Raw genomic sequence first — 22469 nt, forward strand, 5'->3', positions numbered from 1 at the left:
TTTCAGACCTCAAAATCGGCCTAAAATGGCCAAAAAACAAAATGAGCTGTAACCATGGCAACGGACTATATATGGAATTAAAAATGCAATTTGTTTACTTGCACCCCAAGGCCCTTCCACCCACAAAGTATAAACAAAATTCATTTTTTGACCGTGAGCAAGTATGTCAATTATTTACCTGAACTGACTCTTAAAACAACTATCAATTCTCGAAAACGAGAATAACGGATTTATTTTTAACACATGTCATGACACGCGAAACGTGCGGAAACACGGGTGGGTTTTCCCGTTATTTTCTCCCGACTCCGATGACCGATTGAGCCTAAATTTTCACAGGTTTGTTATTTTATGTGTAAGTTGTGATACACGAAGTGTAGGTCTTTGGACAGTCTACCTATGTTGTGCGGCTGCTTTAAGCTATAATTATAGGCTACGTAACTTCAGAAGGAGCCGCTTCTCAAAATGTGTTATGCTATCAACAGCTCCCCATTGCTCGTTTTACCAGGTAATTTTTTATGCAAAAAATTATTTTGAGTAATTACCAATAGTGTCCACTGTCTTTAAAGGAACACGTTGCCTTGGATCGGTCGAGTTGGTCTATAAAAAGCGTTTGTAACCGTTTGTTATAAAATGTATAATGGTTAGAAAGATGTCGTAAAAGTAGAATACAATGATCTACACAAGCCTCGAAATTGCCTGGTTTTCCTTTTATCTCGTCGACTAACACGGTCGGCCATTTATGGGAGTCAAATTTGACTCCCATAAAATAATGGCCGACCGTGTTAGTTCGCACAGTAAAAGTAAAAACGCGCAATTTCGAGGCAAACTTGTGTGGATAATTATATTTTACTTTTAAATTTATCTATCTAACCATCATGCATTTAATAACAAACTATTTCAAACGCTTTTCAACGACCAACTCGTCCGATCCAAAGCAACATGTTCCTTTAAGCAAATTAATGTGCTTTTAAAATCAGCTCTATGAAATTTGCCCAGTCGCTGCCTACGAAACGCTCTGTGAGCAAGCCCCAATAATGCCAAGTGTCTTTGGCTCCATGCTTGAGGTCGAGACGAGACCAACATAAAACAAGTAGGCCTAAAAATATTGGGCTTACCTTTGGAGCTCTCTACATCAGTTTTTTTCTTTTTTCTTGTTGTCTTGTTTACTTCTGATGTAACAGTCATGGGTGAACATCCAGCCAGCGCTTACATTTCCACCACAGTTATCCACGAACACTTTTTAATGTGCCCGTAATAATTACATGCATCAACAAGTCTTTGAGTGGCGGATACTCAATTGCTGGTGGAATTAGAGGGCGGCTTTCATTAAACTACCGCGCCATCTTCAAATTATCATGCCCGTGAAAGATCACAAGCCAGTCCCTGTGTAATAAACTGACTTTTTAGATTCTTCATCATGAGCAAAATATCCTTACATTTCGGAGTGGCAGACATGCAATGAATGTGTCAACGGTTTCCCTTATCGTTTTGCGGCAGCCCTTCCAGGGGAACCTCTGTACATAATGAAACGTATACATTCCACATGTATTTTGTTTAATTTGCATAATGACGACAAAGGATTATAGGTCTACCATAAAGATCAAGGAATGGGCCTACCATGTCCCAGCTGTGTACAGTGCAGGTTTTAGAACCTTGGTGATTTGAACAATGCTGTCCGAACCATTTATCGAAGCTCCATTTTTAGAGGATGAGATCATGCATTTTTGGGTGGCAATAATAATAATATACAAATTCGAACAGCGCACGTTTCAATCCCTGCAACCCATTCTTTTTGCTCGATCCCAGCTTTTATCTGAGACTTGTTGACAAGTCGTAAAGTGAAAGAGCCGTTTTGCTACCACCGAAAATCTTCTTTATTAGGTACGTTTTGTATGACACACACAAACGTCTTCTAAGACAGATCAATAAACTTACACGGTCTTAAATACACTGATTGTATAAAGTTCCCCTTAAAATAATACTTGCTGATTCGAACTGAGTAAGACAACGAATTGTTACAAGTTGTTAAATCGAGACGACAATTAATTTGACTGTGGCAGGCGGTTCTACCCCCCCCCCCCCACCCCAATAGTATAACTGTACTCGGAGACGCCGCGGCCGGTGTCCCAGTGAGTGTCCGCCACACCCCCTTTTCCCGGGATGGCTGCTGGAAGAGATTCAAAAGAGGGCGCTCTCAGAATTCAGTAGAATAGGCACAGCACAGACGTAAAGATTCTGTATGTCTGTGGTAGGCAGGACTACATGGATGGCGGGGCCGGTGTCGCATGCAATTATTATGTCCTCTATGCAATACTATCCGGAGGACATGATTGCATATGCAATCATGTCCGCCGGACGTTTTTGCATATACAATCGTGTCCGCCCGGACACATTTGCATTATGCAGTTGTGTCCGCTCCCGTGCAAAACCGTCTTTGCAGTAAACTAAACGCCCCTGGTCGACGGAACACGTTCACCAATGTTTTACAAGTGCATGACATAAATGACATGGGAAATGTTCGGCCGTTGGGTATTCGCTGCATTCATAAAATACGTGAATATTCATGCTACATATACGTAGGTTCAGTGCATGCACGCTCGCTTACGCGCGGACGTTTTTTGCATAACCCCGGACACGATTGCATATGCAAAAGTGTCCGGAGCGGACCGTATTGCATGGCGGACACAATTGCGTCTGACACCGGACCGGGGCAATCGAACGGGCGGGGGGGGGGGGATAATCTCCCCCTCTATATGTAAAGAAGTGAAAAACACCACCTCTTTACATTTCGAGTTGTCCAACAAAATGTAATGGCTCTTTACTATAAGAGTGGCGGTTATTTCATTCTTTCTTTTAGACAGAGTAAGGACAGAGTAAAAAACAACTCAGAAAGATGCAAACTTCAATCTAAAAGAGTGGAAGACCACTCGAAAAAGAGCTGTCTCCCATATGGCTCTTCAAAGAGTGTTTTTTTTATATTTTTTTTTAACTCTTTTGCATTGAGAGAGCAAACAGAATATCATGCCACACCGGTTTGGCAGCCAAAAAGGGCCGGCCTACCTGAGTAATGTCCACGGTCTGATCTGTTCATGTCCGTATTACTTTTTATTATTATCTAGGGCGCCCCCAGTTGACAAAAATGTTGATCACGTTTACAGCACATGTACATTATGTGGTAAACGACTGTTTCCTGCATTTTACTATTGTGTGTGCAGAGCTACATGTAGCTAGCTGCACAACCGGCGCCTGTCTGTCATATCTAAAGCTACTTGTTTTGTACGTACTGTAAAAATACAATAAAACGTAAAAGGTTAATTTAATAAGTTAACACAGTGACAGAAAACTCCCAAAACGCACATGATCTTCCAATCAAAATGACGACAGATATGAGATAAATAATGCAACATTACGATTCGCGAATCGTGGTCAACATTTCCTTCTACGTTTCTCATCTCCATCAATCAATCAAATCGTGGTAAGTCGGAACTAATGTTGATACATTTATTTTTTCATGATGGTATTTATTATTCTAGCAATTAGCATGACTAGCGAACAGTATGTTACTTGCATTTTTTGCAAGCTGATTTTCCTTCTTAACATAATTTTATGGGAAGTGAAAATTGCGGTTGAGTAATCAATTATTGACAAGAACCATGGTCAAAATGGAGGAATAAGAACAGTGCTTTTCATGATGTTGTACAACGGGTAATTTCGATCCCAGTATCATGCTCAATCTTCAAAATTTTACCACCATAGAATTGCCATGTTCAAGGGCTTTCCTCTCGTACCAAACTTAAAGCTCTGACGATTTTTAAGGCGGGGCCAGATGCGACGACGCGAGCAGGCACCCACTAGAAATTGACGTACACTGTGCGTGTATACAGCGTATACAAAGACACGGCGCAGTCAGGGTTCCAACTGACAATAAGGGGGTCATTGAAAAAATAGGCCGGATAATTAAAAACTTTCAGCTACGCTCTGGAAAAACTCTGGAACAAAAAACTAGGGAGATACAGTTTGTACCTTAGTCGTCCTGGCATGTTCCTGCGTTCATTTTTTAAAGGTTTAGGGCGACTTGCACACTTCTTGATAGAAAAAAGCTCAAGTAGGCGGGGTTGCTCAGAAACGATTTAAACAACCTCCACTATGGGAGTTTTGTGCACAGAGCTGTCGGAGAGAAAAACAAAATGTACAACGGGTAATTTCGATCCCAGTATCATGCTCAATCTTCAAAATTTTACCACCACAGGATTGCCATGTTCAAGGGCTTTCCTCTCGTACAAAACGTAATGCTCTGACGATTTTTAAGGCGGGGCCAGATGCGACGGCGCGAGCAGGCACCCATTAGAAATTGACGTACACTGTGCGTGTATACAACGTATACAAAGACACGGCGCAGTCAGGATTCCAACCAACAATAATAGTCTTTCAAAAAATAGGCCCGGACAATTAAAAACTTTCAGCAACGCTCTGGAATAACTCTGGAACAAAAAATGCTAGAGAGATGCAGTTTGTACCTTAGTCATCCTGGCATGTTACTGCGTCCATTTCGTAAAGGTTTAGGGCGACTTGCACACTTCTTGATAGAAAAAAGCTCAAGTAGGCGGGGCTGCTCAGAAACGATTTCAACAACCTCCACTATGGGAGTTTTGTGCACAGAGCTGTCGGAGAGAAAAACATTAATGTGCAACGGGTAATTTCGATCCCAGTATCATGCTCAATCTTCAAATTTTACCACCACAGGATTGCCATGTTCAAGGGCTTTCCTCTCGAACAAAACTTAATGCTCTGACGATTTTTAAGACGGGGCGAGATGCGACGGCGCGAGCAGGCACCCATTAGAAATTGACGTACACTGTGCGTGTATACAACGTATACAAAGACACGACGCAGTCAGGATTCCAACCAACAATAATAGTCATTCAAAAAATAGGCCCGGACAATTAAAAACTATGGTAGAACAAAATATGGTCCAATAGGCCATAAGTCACCCATGCATCGTTAATTTATAAAAGTTTAGGATTGATTTAAAAAAATTAAACATGTTTTTTTGTTATGTTTCGTGCTGCTCCCATTCACTTAAAGGAATACGTTGCATTGGATCGGTTGAGTTGGTCTTTGAAAAGCGTTTGTAACCGTTTGTTATGAATTGCACATGGGTAAAAAGTTGTGTAAAAAGTAGAACACAATGATCCACACAAACATGCCTAGTCGACTATTACGGTCGGCCATTTATGGGAGTCAAAGTTTTGACTCTCATAAATGGCCGACCGTGTTGGTTCGCACAGTAAAAGGCAAACCTCGCAATTTCGAGGCAAACTTGTGTAGATCATTGTATTCTACTTCTAAAACATCTTTCTAACCATACGCATTTAAAAAAAAAATTACAAACGCTTTTTACAGACCAACTCGTCCGATCCAAGGGAACGTGTTCCTTTAAAGCCACTAGACACCTTTGGTAATTGTCAAAGGCCAGCCTTCTTACTTGGTGCACCTCAATATATACATAAAATCATAAACCTGTGAAATTTTGAACTCATTGGTCGTCGAACTTGCGAGATAATGATGGAATAAAAAAAAACTTGTCACACAAAGTTGTGTGCTTTTAAATGCTTGAATTCGAGACTTCAGCTGAGGTATCGCATTCAATTCAAATTATTTAGTGAAAAAATTACCATCTCAAAAAACTACGTTTCTTTAGAGGGAGCCGTTTCTCACAAAATATTACACTATTAACAGCTCTCCATTGCTCGTTACTAAGTAAGTTTTTATGCTAACAATTTCTTTTTTTTTTTAAACAAGTAATTACCAAAATTGTCCAGTCCCTTTAAAGCCATTGGACCCTTTCGGTACAGAAAAAAAAAAACTTCACAGATTTACAAATAACTTACAGGGTTTACAGAAGGTACACTGTAAAAAAATTGGGTAAAAAAATGCCCAACTTTTTACCCATTTAAGGGCGAATAGTGAACTCCTCCAACTTTTGGGCAAAGTATTACCCATCAAAGTTGGGCGCTCTGATTGCCAAATAATTGGGTAATATTTCATCATCAATAGTTGGGTATATTTTGGTAACCAACAGTTGGGTAATTTTTTGTTTACCCATTTTCTGGGTATTTAATAATTATCAATTACCCACTTATTGGGCGATGATTTTATTCATGATCTAGTTAAAATGTTTAACCATTTTCGGTGTTATCCAACAAATGGTGAATGTATTTAACCCTTTGATTTACAGTTTCTCCTGTGATACGTCATACAACCAGGCATATTAAATATATTTTCCACGATGGCAAACGGTGGTGAGTTGTGACCTTGGCATCTCTCTCAAAATCGTGAGGGTGCTCAGTGGTTTGTAGATGCTTTGGAAGGTTAGTTTTTAACTAAATAAAATTTGTTTCCTGTTCAGTTGTTGTACACAGTCGTGACAGTTGCAGCGCAAGCAATGCAGTGATAGTTCCATGCATGTATTTCATACACAATGCAACACAACAACCACGCATACATGCCACAACCGGCGTTGCACATAATGGCATGATACAACTGAAACTATCACAGTAGTGTCAATGTGTTGCTCGCTCTGCAATTGTCACGACTATATGTACGACTGAATAGAAAACACAACTTCATATTTAGTTAAAAACTCACCTTCAAGTTGGATCTATATCCACTGGACAACCCCGCTCGTCACAGCCACTCCTCCACTCGCCATGTTGGAAAATATCTTTGTTCTACTGTTTAATGCCCAACTTTATGGCAACTCTTTAATCGTAGTGCGCATGATCGGACGATTTTGACCAACTAATGTGCATAATTTTAACCAACAACCGAGATTACCAAAAAGTTGCCCAGTAAATAAGCAAAAGTGTCACCAACAGTTATGATGAATTCAGATTACGAAATATTTTCCCAACACTTGCCCAACTTTTGTTCCGCTTTTTAAACAAAGAATGGGCAAACAAAATGTTTGCCCAACAAGACCAATTATTTGTTTTGTTGGGCAATTATCGACCAATAATTGTTGAAGTTACTTTGCCCAACAAATGATTTGACCAACGTTTTTGCAGTGTAGTGGTGAAAGACTTCCCTTGAAATATTATTCCATGAAATGCTTTACTTTTTGAGAAAACAGTAAAACAATATCAATTCTCGTTAGCGAGAATTACGGATTTATTTTAAACACATGTCATGACACGGCGAAACGCGCGGACACACGATGACCGATTGAGCCTAAATTTTCACAGGTTTGTTATTTGATATAGAAGTTGTGATACACGAAGTGTGGGCCATGGACAATAGTGTTTACCGAAAGGGTCCAATGGCTTTAAAGGGATTAATTACGGATAACTTTCCGTATGGCGCCACCACTTTTTCACTCATTTTTACAAAAAGGGATATGTCAATCAGGTAAATTAGATACTATATTATTTTATTTCGAATGAAAAAGTGGTGGCGCCATACGGAAACTTTTCCGCATCCTTTTTAAGGAATAGTTTGCCACCTTATAACATTCGTAAAAAGACCGATTGCGCTCCTTGGTCTCACATGGCACAGCCCGAGTTCACGCCGTGCACGAGCGAAAAATCGCGGCGCGTGAGCTCGCTCAAACCATAGTAATTTACATTGTCTAACCATACTCTCAAAAGAAACCCTTTTTTGTGTAGTACAATACTGACAAACAGTATAAAGTGTGATTTAAATCAGTACAAGATTCAACTTTATAAAAAAGGCTTCGTTAAAGTTAGAAATGTTATTTATCGAAAATACAGCCGATTATGGTCCATCGGTACGAGTCTTCACATGTCTTTACTGTGTAACCTTGTTTTTATATACCCATTCTAGCTAGGTTACGTGATCACATTGGCTGCGTAATCGGTCTATTATTACACTCACTAAATTAATTCAAATCTCATATCAAAACGATCTTTTTCAAGAAAGTATTTAGAGATGATGGTGTGCCTTTAAACACCATTTGTTTAAATTGTTCGTATATTTATGTTGGCTGACCCTTTGAAATGTCCTGCATGTCAAATTGGATTTTTTGAAAGAACTTCTTTTGTAATTTTGATTGGAGAGAGGGGATGTTTCCGTATGGCGGAAATATAGTATCCAAGTATACCTCAATTGAACATCATTTTTTTTAATGAGTGAAAAGGTGGTGGCATTATACGGGAAATTATCCGTATTACTTTGTAGACAGTACAATACAACTATAGGCGTGCCTGCGCAATGACGCAACTGATAAAAGTGGATATAAAATTGTGTGTAGACCTACCTTGTGTAGGTTGCGATCGGGAAGATGATGTAGGGTCATACCTATGATACCGGGAATCTCGGCATTTCTGGCGATCTATGTCGTTCAACACCTCTTCCTCTTCGGTATTGACGGTGTTTTGCTGCTCTGCAGATATGTGAGACAATGTGCATGTCTTCCGCATCTCCGTGATCACCACAAATCAGTCGTGTTTCCATTGCGTCCTGCTACCAAATCAGCGTCAGATTTTGGATCAAACCAAATTCTGCCTTGTTCGGAACAATCCAGCTTTCTGTATGCATATTTCAAACATGACTATCTCTCTTAATGCAGAGATAAACAGAAATGCGAGCCCTTAAACTGTTAAAAACTAAACATGTATCCGATGCACAGCGTCCCTCTTCAGTCGGAAAAGTCTATATGCGAATGTGTTGATAACATGAAGACATGGTGTAGAAGGCTTGTAATGGCGTTCGTAAATATCTAAAGGCATACGTGCATTCAAGGGTGTGGTCAGAGCAGCAAAGATCATTGCGGCAACTCATTGAACATTCCAATAGATCAGTGCAGACTATAGGCGCAGTGCAGACATTGACCGTTCATATACAATTGTATTATATAACAAACTATGTGGTGGCCGATATGGTACCCAAGCGTACACATGTTACAACAATAGGCGAGCTGCAGCTGTTCCTTGCGGATCTTGTGCGATCTTTTGTCAGTAGGTACGGTGAAATACCGCGAATTGGGCATATTTATGAACAATCAGGGGATGCATGCAATTGTAGTTAACGTAACAGAATAATGTAGGTATTTTTGTCAAACGAAACTCCATTATATGGTGGTCGATACAGGTTCCCAAATCTTACAGCACGAAAACATGTCCTTCGGTTGTGACACACACGAATCCACATCGGATCATCAACACAACTGTTGTTTTGTGTTGTAATGCAAAGGTTAACAAAATAATGTTGGCCTATAAAACATTGAATCACTAAAAAAAAACACCGATTAAATTGTGGCCTTGGCGCGAAGTGGTCCTTTCTCTATTGTACCATAGTACAATCTAAATGTTGTGAAACCATCTGGACACTCATGAGAACGAGCAGTTTTCAGCAAGATGTTTTTTATCTGATAAAAAGCTCTTACAGGCAGTGGACACTATTGGTAATTACTCAAAAGTAATTGTCAGCATAAAACATTACTTGGTAACAGGCAATGTAGAGATGTAGATAGTATAACACACTGTGAAGTAACGTAGTTTTCGAGAAATAGGTAATTTCCCACGAATTTGATTTCGAGACCTCTGAATTAGATCTCGAGGTCCCCTGGATCAGAACTTTCCCGAAGTCAAAACAAAAATTTTCAATTAACAACAACATGGAATTCTTAAACGTGTCACCTGTTTATTATAAGTTTTTAAAAAGATGTTGTAGATTGGGGTGGTATGCCGGCCCTATACACTCATGCAAAAAGAACATTGCATGTCCACATTTTCACGATCATTACCAAAATAAGCGGCTAACTTTAACATCGCGTCGTTTTATTTTGTGCGTGTAATTGGAAGCTCCTCAAACCAAGTATTTGCGTCATGACTTTGAAAACGATTGCAATTCAGTATGATGGCACTCCTTTTGGTAGTTGTCAAAAAATAGCATTTTTGTTTGGTGTATCCCAACATAATATGCATTAATTTTATCGACAGCTCTTTACCAAGTAAGTTTTTATGTTTAAAGACCTGCTTGAACGAAAATGTCAAGTCGTGAACTTTGTTAGTGTTCAGTGCCTCTTATAACAACCGGCCCGAACACCATTCAAATCCGCAGCAGCTTTTTGCGGGTATACCCTGCTGAATGGAATTTCCGCATGTCTTAAAGACAGTGGACACTATTGGTAATTGTCAAAGACTAGCCTTTACAGTTATTGTATCTAAACATATGCAAACAATAACTAACCTGTAAAACTTTTAGCTAAATAAGTCGTCGAAGTTGCGAGATAAAAATGAAATAAAAAAACACCCTTGCCACACGAAGTTGTGTGCTTTCAGATGCTTGATTTCGAGACCTCAAATTCTAAACCTGAGGTCTTGAAATCCAATAGGTGGAAAATTAGTTCTTTCTCGAAAACTACATTACTTCAGAGGGGGCCGTTTCTTATAATGTTTTATACTATCAACCTCTCTCCAATACTCGTTACCAAGTAAGGTTGTATGCTAATAATTATTTTGAGTATTTAGCAAAAGTGTCCACTGGCTTTAACAGTTTATTTGAGTATGATGCTATTATTAATTCACATGCCTCAGAGTGGAGTATAATGAGGTTTTCAACACCGAAGCGGTAAGAATACATGAACGTGAAATAGGTGTTTCCTCGAGCAACTGCTTTTTTTTTCTCGACGAGATTGGAAAGTGTCATCTTCAAACTGCTTAGCGAAATCTTCTAATTGTTATGAAAATGGAGGCGCCCCAACAGTGATAAGCAATGAATGCTCGAACTTTGTAAAGCTAAAACATATTTACCTTTAATTCCATTTAGCATCACTCAAATACAAATACTGGTTGCAAAAGTGCACTCATTCGGATTTTTATCGTGAAGTGAAATATTTACCGCTCCATTTCACAAGGCAGAGACTAGTGAACAAATCGCAAAGTGGCTATATTGTGTGACAATGCAAGAACAATACATTCAATTTCATATTATTATAAATTACACCAAGGCAAAAAACAAAAATCCTTTTCATATTTTTTTTTTAAAGCACAACATAGAATGGGAGAGCGGGAGAGATATATTTTGGTCATGGCTCTACCAATCGTCCTATAATTATCAATATAGGACTTAGTTAAAATTTGGAGCGTCGCGGCGGACGAAGCATGTTCAAATAATGTTCCACCAATAATTAATGGCAATGATCTCTGCATGCGGTGTAAGTTATAATCGTTATACATCAATTGACTCTTGTATGGTAGATAAGGGATAACAAAACCCTGATGAGTTATTCTCCCTCCAAATATGCACCCGTATACAGCTGCAGCAGTGTACTTTGCAAAACGTTTGAGCATAATTTTTGAAAAATGTCCCTTATATACACCTCACGGCAAATACCTCAAGTTGGAAGACATAACCCCTATGTCATGATAGGACAAAATTTGTATACAACATTTATTGGGCTCCAATTTTATGTCTATCATAGAATAGTTTCAAGGTCTTCAAATTATGAATGAGCCCCACACTCTGTTTTGTCCTCATTGAATGGGGTGCACCCTTAGCAAACGATCTTTGGACATTTGGAAATGGATTTTTCCGAGGAAAGTATCAGAGGCAATGAGGAACTGCTAAATTTAATTTTATTTATTTATTTTCAGTGAAACACTGTTTTTATAAACAAACATCAATATTTTAAAATGTACTTAAAATTAATGCAAAGAACTTGAATTATTGAGAGCATTTTTAAAAAAGAGCAAAATTTAATTAAAGACTGTGGAAATACGCACACAATCGTTACCACAAGCAAATTTACAATAAAGACAAGGGTTACAATTCCGGGTCAACCGGGATAAAGTGCCAAACCTTAAAATCTTAAATTTGTGTACTGTATTTTCATTGTGACGTCATACGCTACTCACTATCCGTTATACGAGCAGACGACACTGATATCCTGCTTGCTACACGTAAGTTAGTTACGGATAGCTAAACGAATACGGATAGCTAAAAGCATGCGTACAGTTTCGTCTGCACCGTATGACGTCACAATAATGACTGTCGCACTAACCGTATGCATGTGAAACCTCACTAATAATATAAGCAATGCACGCACAAAACTATGACATTTCAAAATACACAGATGCCTAAATCACTTATACAGACAAAAACACAAGTTAAAAAGCTGTGTGACCTCACGGTAGACAAAAAGTACAATTAAATATAAAATTTTCTAACTTACATACAGTCTATACCATCCAAAGACTTAAAAGTTTACATAGTATTTCATCAAGACAAGTTCAATGCACAACAAACTACCTTATCCAAAGCAAGGGCCTACAACTGGCTCTAAAAAAATGTGTTTCCACAAACAGTAAATGTTTATAAGATCAAAAAATACGTCAATACCAAAACTAATATTTAGAATTTGTAAAATGATAGCAGGGAGCAATTTCATAGAGTAGCTTATAAGAAGTAGCTAAGCACAACAATGGTTTTGCTTATCGAAGTAATATAAGGTTACCAGCCAAACAACCTATATATGCGATGTTCAATCTGTGACTGGTATCCTGACCAGTCCTGCAGAACAAGCAATTGTTCAGCAACTTTTTCCTGCTTGAACATTGAAATTGCGGCCCGATCAATGAAATGTTAAGAACGAGACTGTTAGTTTGTAATAATAATAATAATATTAATACAACAGCATTTCAAATGCGCACTTTATCTGTGTGACATTCAAAGGTGCTGGTCAAGAACAAGAAGAAAAATTTACTCGGAATGTTTATAGGCTATCTGAAGAGATGGGTTTTGAGAGGTCACGTGTGTCCTTAAATTTGATAATTTGTATTTATTGATCAATATTGGCTTCTCCAACCTCGTTCCCAGGGGTGATCGATCTCACCGCGCCATTCCCAGCATGCCTTTCTGGATGACGAGAGGTATCGATACGGCGCGCTGCCCATGGGAGCGAGGCTGTGACTACTCCCGTTTTGTTTCAGCATCAATAGTAAAACTAGTATCCTTGGAGATGCTACTTTTGTACTCGTTATATGACGATGTATTGGGGGTGACCTTCTTCCGGTATGAGTCAGAATGCCGCTTGGAGCAAAGATCCGCAATGGTGTAGAGGTAAGGATTGAGGGAGGAGTTTATGGGAAGGATGAAGACGACAACCCAGGCGTAGGTTTCGGGTGGTATCTCAACGATGCGACTTTGAGACAGGATACCCATGACTATCACTGGCATCCAACAGACGAAATCAGTCATGACTATCGCCGCCATTTTGATTGCCATACGAACTTCATCGTCCCCGTTTTGGTAACGTCGAACTTCCTTTCTTGACGTTTTGACACTAGCAAACATGCAAACATAGCATATGAGAATCACGGCGAAACAGAGCAGGTTGACTCCAAGAAAAAGCGCAATAGAGAAAAACCAAGAGGCGCGATATTCAGCAGCGTGTGGTATTTCAACGGTTATGTTGGCGACTCCACCCGCATCAATTATCTGCTTTCTTGTCTCATATCGCGCCACTTTCGTCATCAGTGGTAACCCAATGCATACGTCAGAGAGGCCATACAAATCTGAGCTCGAATCAAAAGCAAGTATGGTGGGAACCACGCCGACAATCAGGGTGCAAATCCATATCGATGCGGAAATAATGCGGCCCATCTTGGGGCGAATGTGTCTGCTGCTAAAAGGATACACGATGGCTAGGAATCGTTCAATGCTAATAAGAGTCAAGAAAAACACCGAAGCTTCGCTCGCAACAATGGAAATAAAGCCAGCCAACCTGCAAGGGATACTTGTTTGCCACTCCGAAGATTGCTCGAAATAAGTGTCACCGTAATGCACATCTGCAATTGCAATGATCATCATGTACAAGCCCATAAGAGAATCGGAGGCGGCGAGGTTAAAGACGAGAAGCGAGTGAACTTTCCGACTGTCTCGACCTTCCGTCTCCTCACGGAATCTCCATATCATGACGAAGATATTGCCGACGAGAGCGCTTATCCCCAAGATCCACATGGATATTTTTAAGACAAGGTTTGGCATGAGGGTGCTGCACATGAACAAGGGAGGTTCCGGTTCCAGCGTCTTACAGTCGACGTTTTTATCTTTGAAGAAACAGCAAATACGATGATCATCTACGTACCTATGATAAATAATTCACAAGCTTATTTTTAGCGAATAAAAATCAATTTCGGTTACCTTCATGTTTCAGTTAGACGTGCTGCTTGAACCAAAATTGGATGAGGTCACAATAGCAGCAACATTGGGTGCGTTCGTTTTAGCTTCCCTGGGCCGACCCCGGTCTGCCCCGATACGTTCCAATAGCCTTAACGGGGCTCATCCGGGTCAGCACCCAGTGCCCTGCTTCGGAGTGGGTCACTGGGGGGGGGGGGTGACCTGAGGTGCATGCCGTCACCACGAGAGGGCGTGTGTGATCGTGTGATTCGTGACCACTTTCTGGCTTCTTTAAAAAAAAAAAAGCAACGCTTTAAAAAATAATCGACTATAGAAACATTTGGACTGGTGTTTATTGCGTGAATCTGTATGTGTTATGTTCATTCAATGATGCCCATCACATACCCAGTGGTTCCTGATCAGACTGGCAAAGTGACTGAACATGCTAAATTTTAACCCACGCAGTCCCCTCAAATAGTAAATAACGTTCGTGTGACGCAGAGGGGTAATATTATAGATGTATACATTCACTTAAAGCCATTGGACCCTTTCGGTACAGAAAAAACAAAAAAGTTCACAGATTTACAAATAATTTACAGGGTTTACAGAAGGTAATGGTTTTAGGACTTCTCTTGAAATATTAGTCCATGAAATGCTTTACTTTTTGAGAAAACGGTAAAACAATATAAATTCTCGTTAGCGAGAATTACGGATTTGTTATAAACACATGTCATGACACGGCGAAACGCGCAAAAACAGGAGTGGGTTTTCCCATTATTTTCTCCCGACTCCGATGTCCGATTGGGCCTAAATTTCCACAGGATTGTTATTTTATATATAAGTTGTGATACACGAAGTGTGGGACTTGGACAATACTGTTTACCGAAAGTGTATAATGGCTTTAATAAAGGCATTGGACACTATTGGTAATTACTCAAAATAGTTGTTAGCATTAAAACTTACTTAGTAATAGATCAATTAAGAGCTGTTGATAGTATAAAACATTGTAAGAAACGGATCCCCTCAAAAGTAACGTAGTTTTCGAGAAAGGAGTAAATTTCCAAGAATTTCAAGCGTCTGGAAGCACGAAACTTTGTGTGGCGATGGTGTTTTTCATACTATTATCTCTCAACTTTGACGACCAATTGAGTTCAAATTTCCACAGATTTGTTATTTTGTGCATAGGCCTATGTTGAGATACACCAAGTGAGAAGATAGGCCTTTAATATTCACCAATAGTGTCCAGTGTATTTAAGGAATCTATACATGATTGGTAAAGCTGACAAATCAGTCAAATATTGACCCAATTCACCTGACGTCATCATCAGAATAATCTCGGATCGGCCATTTTGGTGGTCAATGTCAATGTGCGTTATTCAGTGAAGTGCGCATTTTAGGCGACGCGGCGTTTACTCGTAAACATAATGACCACCAGAATGGTGAGCGTGGCACAGTCGCCGCGTTTGACGAGCGTGCAAGGGGTCAATACATGACAAAAGTAAATATACCTGAGAACAATTTGGATTTGACCCCATGTACGTATGAGTCACGAAAAAATAGTAAAAATCCACATACAACGTTCAGCATATAAACACGTTGTCCTTAAATGTGGTTGTAAAACAACCAAAATTAGCTCGTTTCTAAGATTTTTAGAAACACTTTTCTAAAATAATTATCACTTAATTTCAGAGGTTAATGTTCACAGAACAAAAAATGTTCTTCAGAACTAGTAAGCTCTATTAAAAGAAAAGTTAAACAGTGATGTTTTTATCCTATACCAATTCTGTAAATCCTGTTTCTCGGGGAAAACCCCAAACATCACACCTTTTACATTTATTTTTAAAGACTACCTGTTTTTAATGGTCATGTTTCGCTTTTTCGGATTATGAAAATACTCACAATCTTTTTAAATTCACAAGACCGTCAAATGCTTTTTGTCCGAACTTCAGTCGAGGTAAATTGCTGTCTTGCCGCACAAGAATTCTATCGACAAAAGGAAGAGAGAAAAAGAAGACAAAAATATTCCATCATGTTTGGATCTTTTAAAGTTCCACAACCAGAGGTTAATGATCGCGCAAGGCATTCTGGGAAAGAAACAAAACGGCGCGGTAAGATCGTACATCGCTTGGAACGAGGTTGGAAGACAGTCACATGTATGACCAATGATTATACTGGGATACAATAAGTAATGTGAAGTGTCCTTAAGCTTTCATTAGCTGTATTATGGTTAGCCTATAAACATCTGACGTCACACTTCGAGGCTCGTGAATAGCGCCAAAGACCGGCATTCCAGCCGGTGTGTGTTTTCACCTTTGACATACATTCATTTCACGTAGAGTTTAGCCCGGTTCATACTTCATGGGAACGCGAATGCGAAGCGAATTTGACGTGAATTTGACGTCACACCCTCCTTTCGCAGCGATTATTCGCAAGGGAGTAGAGCAGAGGGCAACAGCTGCGAATTGGTCGTTGCGAATTTATGACGTCAAGATTCGCTTCGTATTCGCATTCGCATGAAGTATGAACCGGGCTATACGCAGTCAAATTCTACACCAACATTACATGCAAACACATCGTGCATGTATTGGTATACATGATAGTACACACGTTGACACATAGCATGCAGACGACCGAAAGTAAGATTTCTATACCTGTGTTTTGATTGGTCGTCCGAAGTGACCTCAGACCAATCAAAACAAACCCAGCTACATTGCGTTTATGCAATGGTATCATTGTATCCAATTGAATCACTGGATCTAATTAACATGTACCAGTCTTTATCCTTGCGGATCAGGGGCCCATCCCAATCCATGTTATGGTTAGGCTTGAGGTGATGTTGTTTTTCAACTTTAGGCTGTCTGCATGCAGGGTGTGCATAAGGTAAATCAATTTAAAAAAAAACATTCACTCTGAAATAATGTGTGAATGTACCGTTTGAATTTGACTATAAATCTCCATGCGAAATGGGTGCGAGGTCAAACTGTATATCTGCCAGGATCTTGTCAGGTGCTCAAATCGGGTATCTGGCGTTATTCACGAGCCTCGAGTTGTGACGTCAGATGTTCAGGGTATTTGAAAATAAGCATGGGCTGAAGGAGATAAATTCAAAAGAGGGCGCTATAAGACAAACACCGACAAACATGACTCAGACGAAGAGACACACTGTTAAATTCACATTTATTTTATTGACTATAAATCTCCATGCGAAATGGGTGTGAGGTCAAACTGTATATCTGCCAGGATATTGTCAGGTGCTCAAATCGGGTAAAGAAGTTGGTTGTACAGAGTGTGTATTGAATACTCACAAAGTATCCAATTGAGGTAGTCCATGAAACGCATCATCTCGAACTGTTTCCAGTGGAACATCAAAGATAGTTCTGGAGCAGAAAATGTAGAACAAAGATCGTAAAGAAGGAGATTGAATTTTAAATCTTACTCGTCTCCTCAATTTAAATACACCAAACACCTCAACATTAACCAACTTAAATTAACCGGGATCGGATTTGCTTTAATGTTTGCCTTTCTGTCACCTACACTCTAAAAACTCCTGGGTCAGAATTGACCCGGATTTGGGTCCAGGGGGCCAGACCCATTTATGGGTCAATTTGACCCGGAATCCAGTCAAAATCCCCGCTTTAAACAAAACTTCTGGTCACAATGACACGGATTCCGGGTCAAATTGACACGGATTCTCGGTTAAACTGACCCAGAAATGGGTCTGCCCCCTCGGATCCAAATCCGGGTCCATTTTTACCCGGGTTTCTTTAGAATGTAGCTCTGTGAACCTAAGTCTTGGTTTACATCTCGCTCGCCAAAGCATGGATTTGTTTTCAGGCCCAACCTGGCTATTTTAAGTTTTGTTTTGTTCAGTCTACTCTTCGTATGAATTTCGTAATATGGTTTTCCCTAAATTTTCAGAGAGTACGCATGAGGACCAGTATTTACTGTTTGAGTGGGGCAAGGTTATTTACCCGCTGGATTTTTTAAAGCATAACTTGGTCCTTTGTCTCAAGGAAATTATTTTTTTAAGGTAAGTTATTCAACGACATAAAACATAAAGCCGGCCTCAGGTCGACCTTGCGTCAACAACAAATAGTCGGCGACTGACTTTTCAGGATCACACTGCGACTGAACTTTTCAGTCGGCAATTATTTACGACCTGGGCGTAACTGCGATGATTTTAAGACAATCTGAAACAGTCGCCGCTCGAAAAAAAAATAACAGCCGCAAGAGTACAACAATTTCAACTTGGACGACGGGATCGTGTCAGTCGGGAACCAATCGCAGGCGCACGCTTTCTCAGTTGTTGTGACCTGAGCATATTTTGTATGTCCGTTGCCGACGGTTTGCTGAGGGCACAAGAAAATCGTAGGTCGACCCGAGGCCGGCTTTAGTTTTGTATCGGGAATGAAGCATAAATATCACAGAACTCGGGAAAGTACTGAGGATCACTTGAATCCATTACTAACAAAACTTAAATAAACTAACTAACAAACGGATACATATAGTCATTAGGAATCTTACATCCCCTTCAGGCTTGGCATTCCTAGAAATGTACGCTCTTGCAGTTCAACCAGCGACGTGTTGGACAGATCTCTGTTGACAAAGACAATGAACCACTATCAAATTGAAATCAAACAATAAACCATTGTTATGTGAGTTGTGTTTTAAGCTACTCGTGGTGTGAACAACAATAAGAAACAGGTATTATACACATATTGACTGGCAATTAGGTAACTTGTGTACGTCTATTCCCCCGAGGGAATTTTAGTGAACAGAAGAGGGACTTGCTTCGCCTCGGGAACTGAGTCAACTTCCAATACGTTCCAGCCAAAAATAATACTGATTAAGTAAGAGGTGTGTTATAAAACAATTATACATTTAAATTATCATATTAAAATCTCGTCTGGGGTGCTTACATGTGATTGAAAAACCGCTATACATGCATTTGCTTGACCATACATCAAAGGCAGTAAGCCCCCCCCCAAAAAAAAAATAAAAATAAAAATAACAACAACGAGTGAGGTTGTAAATTAACTTTGTATTAAAAACACACCAAAAAGCAACCCATAAACCAACAGAACACCATGCTAGTATCATACTCACAACCACAATAAGTAGCCCAAACTGGCAAAAGTGTTTGGTTTTATTTCATATATATCGTTGTTCTTCAAAGACCTGTACGGATATGTAAAAAGACAAGGATATAATTTTAGTGTTCCTTTTTTAAAACCCTGATGTACGATTAGAATATACATAGTTATATTATGATAATATTATGTGTAAAGTACAGTAGTGGCTATATAAATGTGACCCGGGTAAAACATGGCAAGGAAACGGCTTTTCCTTTTTGCCAAACAAGGCTAAGACAACTGCTGTGCAATTTCTGAATTCCGGGAAAGCTAGAAAGTGATGGATTAATTCAGTAACAACAAAAACTTGGTGGTAACAAGATCAGATATCGGTGTATTTGGAAAACTTGTTTACCCGTCTTAATTTTGAAACAAAAATTGGTGGAGTGTTTAATAAAATAAGTCAGCCATGGCATCATGCGAAGATTAAGTAGCTCAGTACACATGTGTGAAAGTTGTGGTCAACACTTACAGCACTTTTAGATTCGTCATTGTCTTAAAAGTTCCTGGTTCAAGCGAAGAGATATTCACTCCAGATAGTTGCCTATAATATGAAGATTAAATGATCAAAATAATATTAATAAACAGCAACATATAAAGCGCAGTAATGCCGTGAAATTACCTTAAAGCGCTAAGCTGACACCAAGAAACTAGATAAAAAGACAAAAGCCATCAGCAGAAAAGTTACATGCTGTACACACACAAAAACAACCATTTAAGAGATTCCAAAATCGACTACGGTTATTTTCCATGTATTGTGTGAAAGGGAAGGTACACGTTTGGTAATTACTCAAAACAAAATATTAACTTAAAAACCGACTTGGTAACGAGCACTGGAGAGCTGTTGAGAGCACAACACATTGCGGGAAACGACTCCCTCTGAAGTAACACAGTTTTTGAGAAAGAGGTAATCTCTCTCTAAAATACTTCTAGCTAGAAGTATTTTGTTCCTATCTGAAAACACACAAATTTGTCCAACAATGGTGTTTTTCTGTTATCCTTTTCTCGCAACTTCGATGACCAATTGAGTCAAACTTTTCACAGGCTTGTTTTTTCATGCTTATGATGGGATACACCAAGTGAGAACACTGGTCTTTGACAATTACCGAACGTGTACACTGCCTTTAATTGGTGTGACAGAATAGCAAATCAGCAGCATTCTGCAGCAGACACTTTGATAAGGATATTTGAAGAAAATGATTTTTTTTTAAATGGAGAACAATAATTGCAAGGCTTGCCAGGATTTAAAACCCAATTTCACTGCACGCTGGCCCACAGTGACCTTTCATCCACTTACAGCAACTTTGTAGTTCTGGCTACTCCTGACAACAGTGTGCTGTTCCATCCATTTGCGCATGTGACATTCAAATCACCCTCCCGGTAGTTACATTCGCAATCGGCAGGACACTTTTTCACATCTACGGCAGAACGAAAGGAGAAGAAAATCAAATGCACTACAATTAGTGAGACATTGGCCGCCGTCGACAATAGGTTAAACAATGGACTGAGCGCCACAAACAACACTCAAACAATAAAAGGTATTCCTTTGATCTCGTGTGACGCATGCATAGTCGTCTAATTGGAGAGTTACGACAACTTGCGATTATTTCGTTCCCAAGAAACGTACGGGCGAACAAGGCGTGCCAGACTAGTCTGTCCATTGGGTTGTGCTGCGTTCGGAAACAACTTGGCGTCCAGCAACCACGTGGCCGCAGAAAACTGGTCCCTCAATGTTGCACTGGTATGACGTAATGGATGTACGATTTGATACATCAACAATGTCGATTTAATTTGGTTTCATCTCTACAAAGATGTGTGTAAAGCACTGACGGTCTACTCAGTTCTTTCCTCAAGTTCTTTAAACAAAAACCACCAGTATGTATATTACCCGGGTATAGGACTCTTTTATAACACCCCTTACTAGTATTCTCCCTGCTCATTGGTTTAGAGCGCGTCACATGACATGTCTTAGTTTTGCTAGACGACGGCCGTGTGATAGTGCGTCGGTTTGCCGTGCGCTAGTCCCAGACGCCCGTTAGCGTGTACGAGGATGATAAATAAATAGTCTGAAACCATTTCGGATTGCACGACACTACATGCAGCACAGTAAAAGTTCTTTTTTCAGTCTGTATTCGCGTCGTCCGTGAATTGTAGCATGCAGGTCTGTAACTTAATAACAATAGTACAGTATTAAGAAATGTTTGGGGTGTTATAAAACAAATATTTACTGCTTTTACTCGTGCAATGGTTAAAACGATGACTCCCTCGGTGATCCCCGTAGCGTTCTATTTTCCCTCGGCTTCGTAGTTATAGTTTTAACCATAGCACTCGAAGCAGTCAATATTTGTATACTATTCTAGAGAATATGTATCTATTCCAATATCCAATAGGCCTGTGAAGTTTTCACAGTACTCAATAAAAACAATAAGTTCGGTGTTTTAAATACACACATCGGTGTGTGGTTTAATAAAACAATATAATATTATTTGTCGAAATCAAATTTTGTGGAAATTACTTATTTCCCGAAAACAATGTTACTTCAGAGGGAGCCGTTTCTCACAATATGTTATACTATCAACAGCTCTCCATTGCTTGTAAGTTTTTATGCTAGCAATTACTTTGAGGAATTACCAATACTGTCCACTGCCTTTAAGCCCCCAAAATACTCAAGCGCGACGAAACTATGTTTGTACCGTAAAAAAAGGTTATCGATCAAACTACCATGTCACATGTACAACTTGTGACTGGTATCCTGCAGAAATTGACAAGCAAGATTTTCTGCTAAAGTAGCTCTATGAAATTGGTTCACAATGCTTGTACTACTCGTCTATGTGATTCGAATGTCTTACCACATTCAGTTTCATCGTCCTTAACAGGGCAATCGAAATTTCCATCGCAGACCTTCGCTACAGACACGCATCGAGAGCTGCCGTAACCATCTGGTGATGGCGACGGGGATGACGAGAACAGGAAAGTATTGCTGCTATCTGAACTGGAGCTCATTGTCGACGGCATGGTCGACGAGTATGTAGTCAATGATGAATCAAGCAAATTATTCGTCACAAAAGGCTTCTCACACTTGTATGCAGCGGGACAGACAACGTCATCTGACAGATTGAAAAGGCAGGGAAAATTTCTTTTGGCGATTGTCAATTCAACTCAGTAACATTTATTTCATTGCTGTTATTCATTACGAAA

The 22469-nt window shown here is 39.6% G+C and overlaps 2 protein-coding genes across 4 annotated transcripts in view; both read right to left on the minus strand.

Moving 5' to 3' along the window:
* Positions 1-22469, minus strand: part of LOC139945177 (uncharacterized) — a 162591-nt gene that overhangs the window by 80394 nt on the left and 59728 nt on the right. For 2 of the 3 annotated variants that reach the window (XM_071942466.1, XM_071942464.1), the window contains exon 1: positions 8276-8754. The exons of the other annotated variant lie outside the window; for it this stretch is intronic. In XM_071942466.1, the coding sequence (XP_071798567.1) occupies positions 8276-8314 (39 nt within the window). In that variant the 5' untranslated portion in view covers positions 8315-8754. Of the gene's footprint in view, positions 1-8275; positions 8755-22469 lie in introns of those variants that run through there. 3 annotated transcript variants of the gene reach the window in all.
* Positions 11686-22469, minus strand: part of LOC139945179 (uncharacterized) — a 54832-nt gene continuing 44048 nt past the window's right edge. Inside the window, exons 21-28 of the mRNA XM_071942469.1 lie at positions 22121-22378; positions 20569-20689; positions 19744-19815; positions 19246-19317; positions 18664-18735; positions 17445-17516; positions 16039-16122; positions 11686-14107 (exon numbers count right to left, since the gene is read on the minus strand). Coding sequence (XP_071798570.1) covers positions 12931-14107; positions 16039-16122; positions 17445-17516; positions 18664-18735; positions 19246-19317; positions 19744-19815; positions 20569-20689; positions 22121-22378 — 1928 coding nt within the window. The 3' untranslated portion in view covers positions 11686-12930. The remainder of the gene's footprint in view (positions 14108-16038; positions 16123-17444; positions 17517-18663; positions 18736-19245; positions 19318-19743; positions 19816-20568; positions 20690-22120; positions 22379-22469) is intronic.

This window comes from Asterias amurensis, chromosome 12 (genome assembly GCF_032118995.1).
Source record: "Asterias amurensis chromosome 12, ASM3211899v1".
Lineage (NCBI taxonomy): Eukaryota > Metazoa > Echinodermata > Asteroidea > Forcipulatida > Asteriidae > Asterias > Asterias amurensis.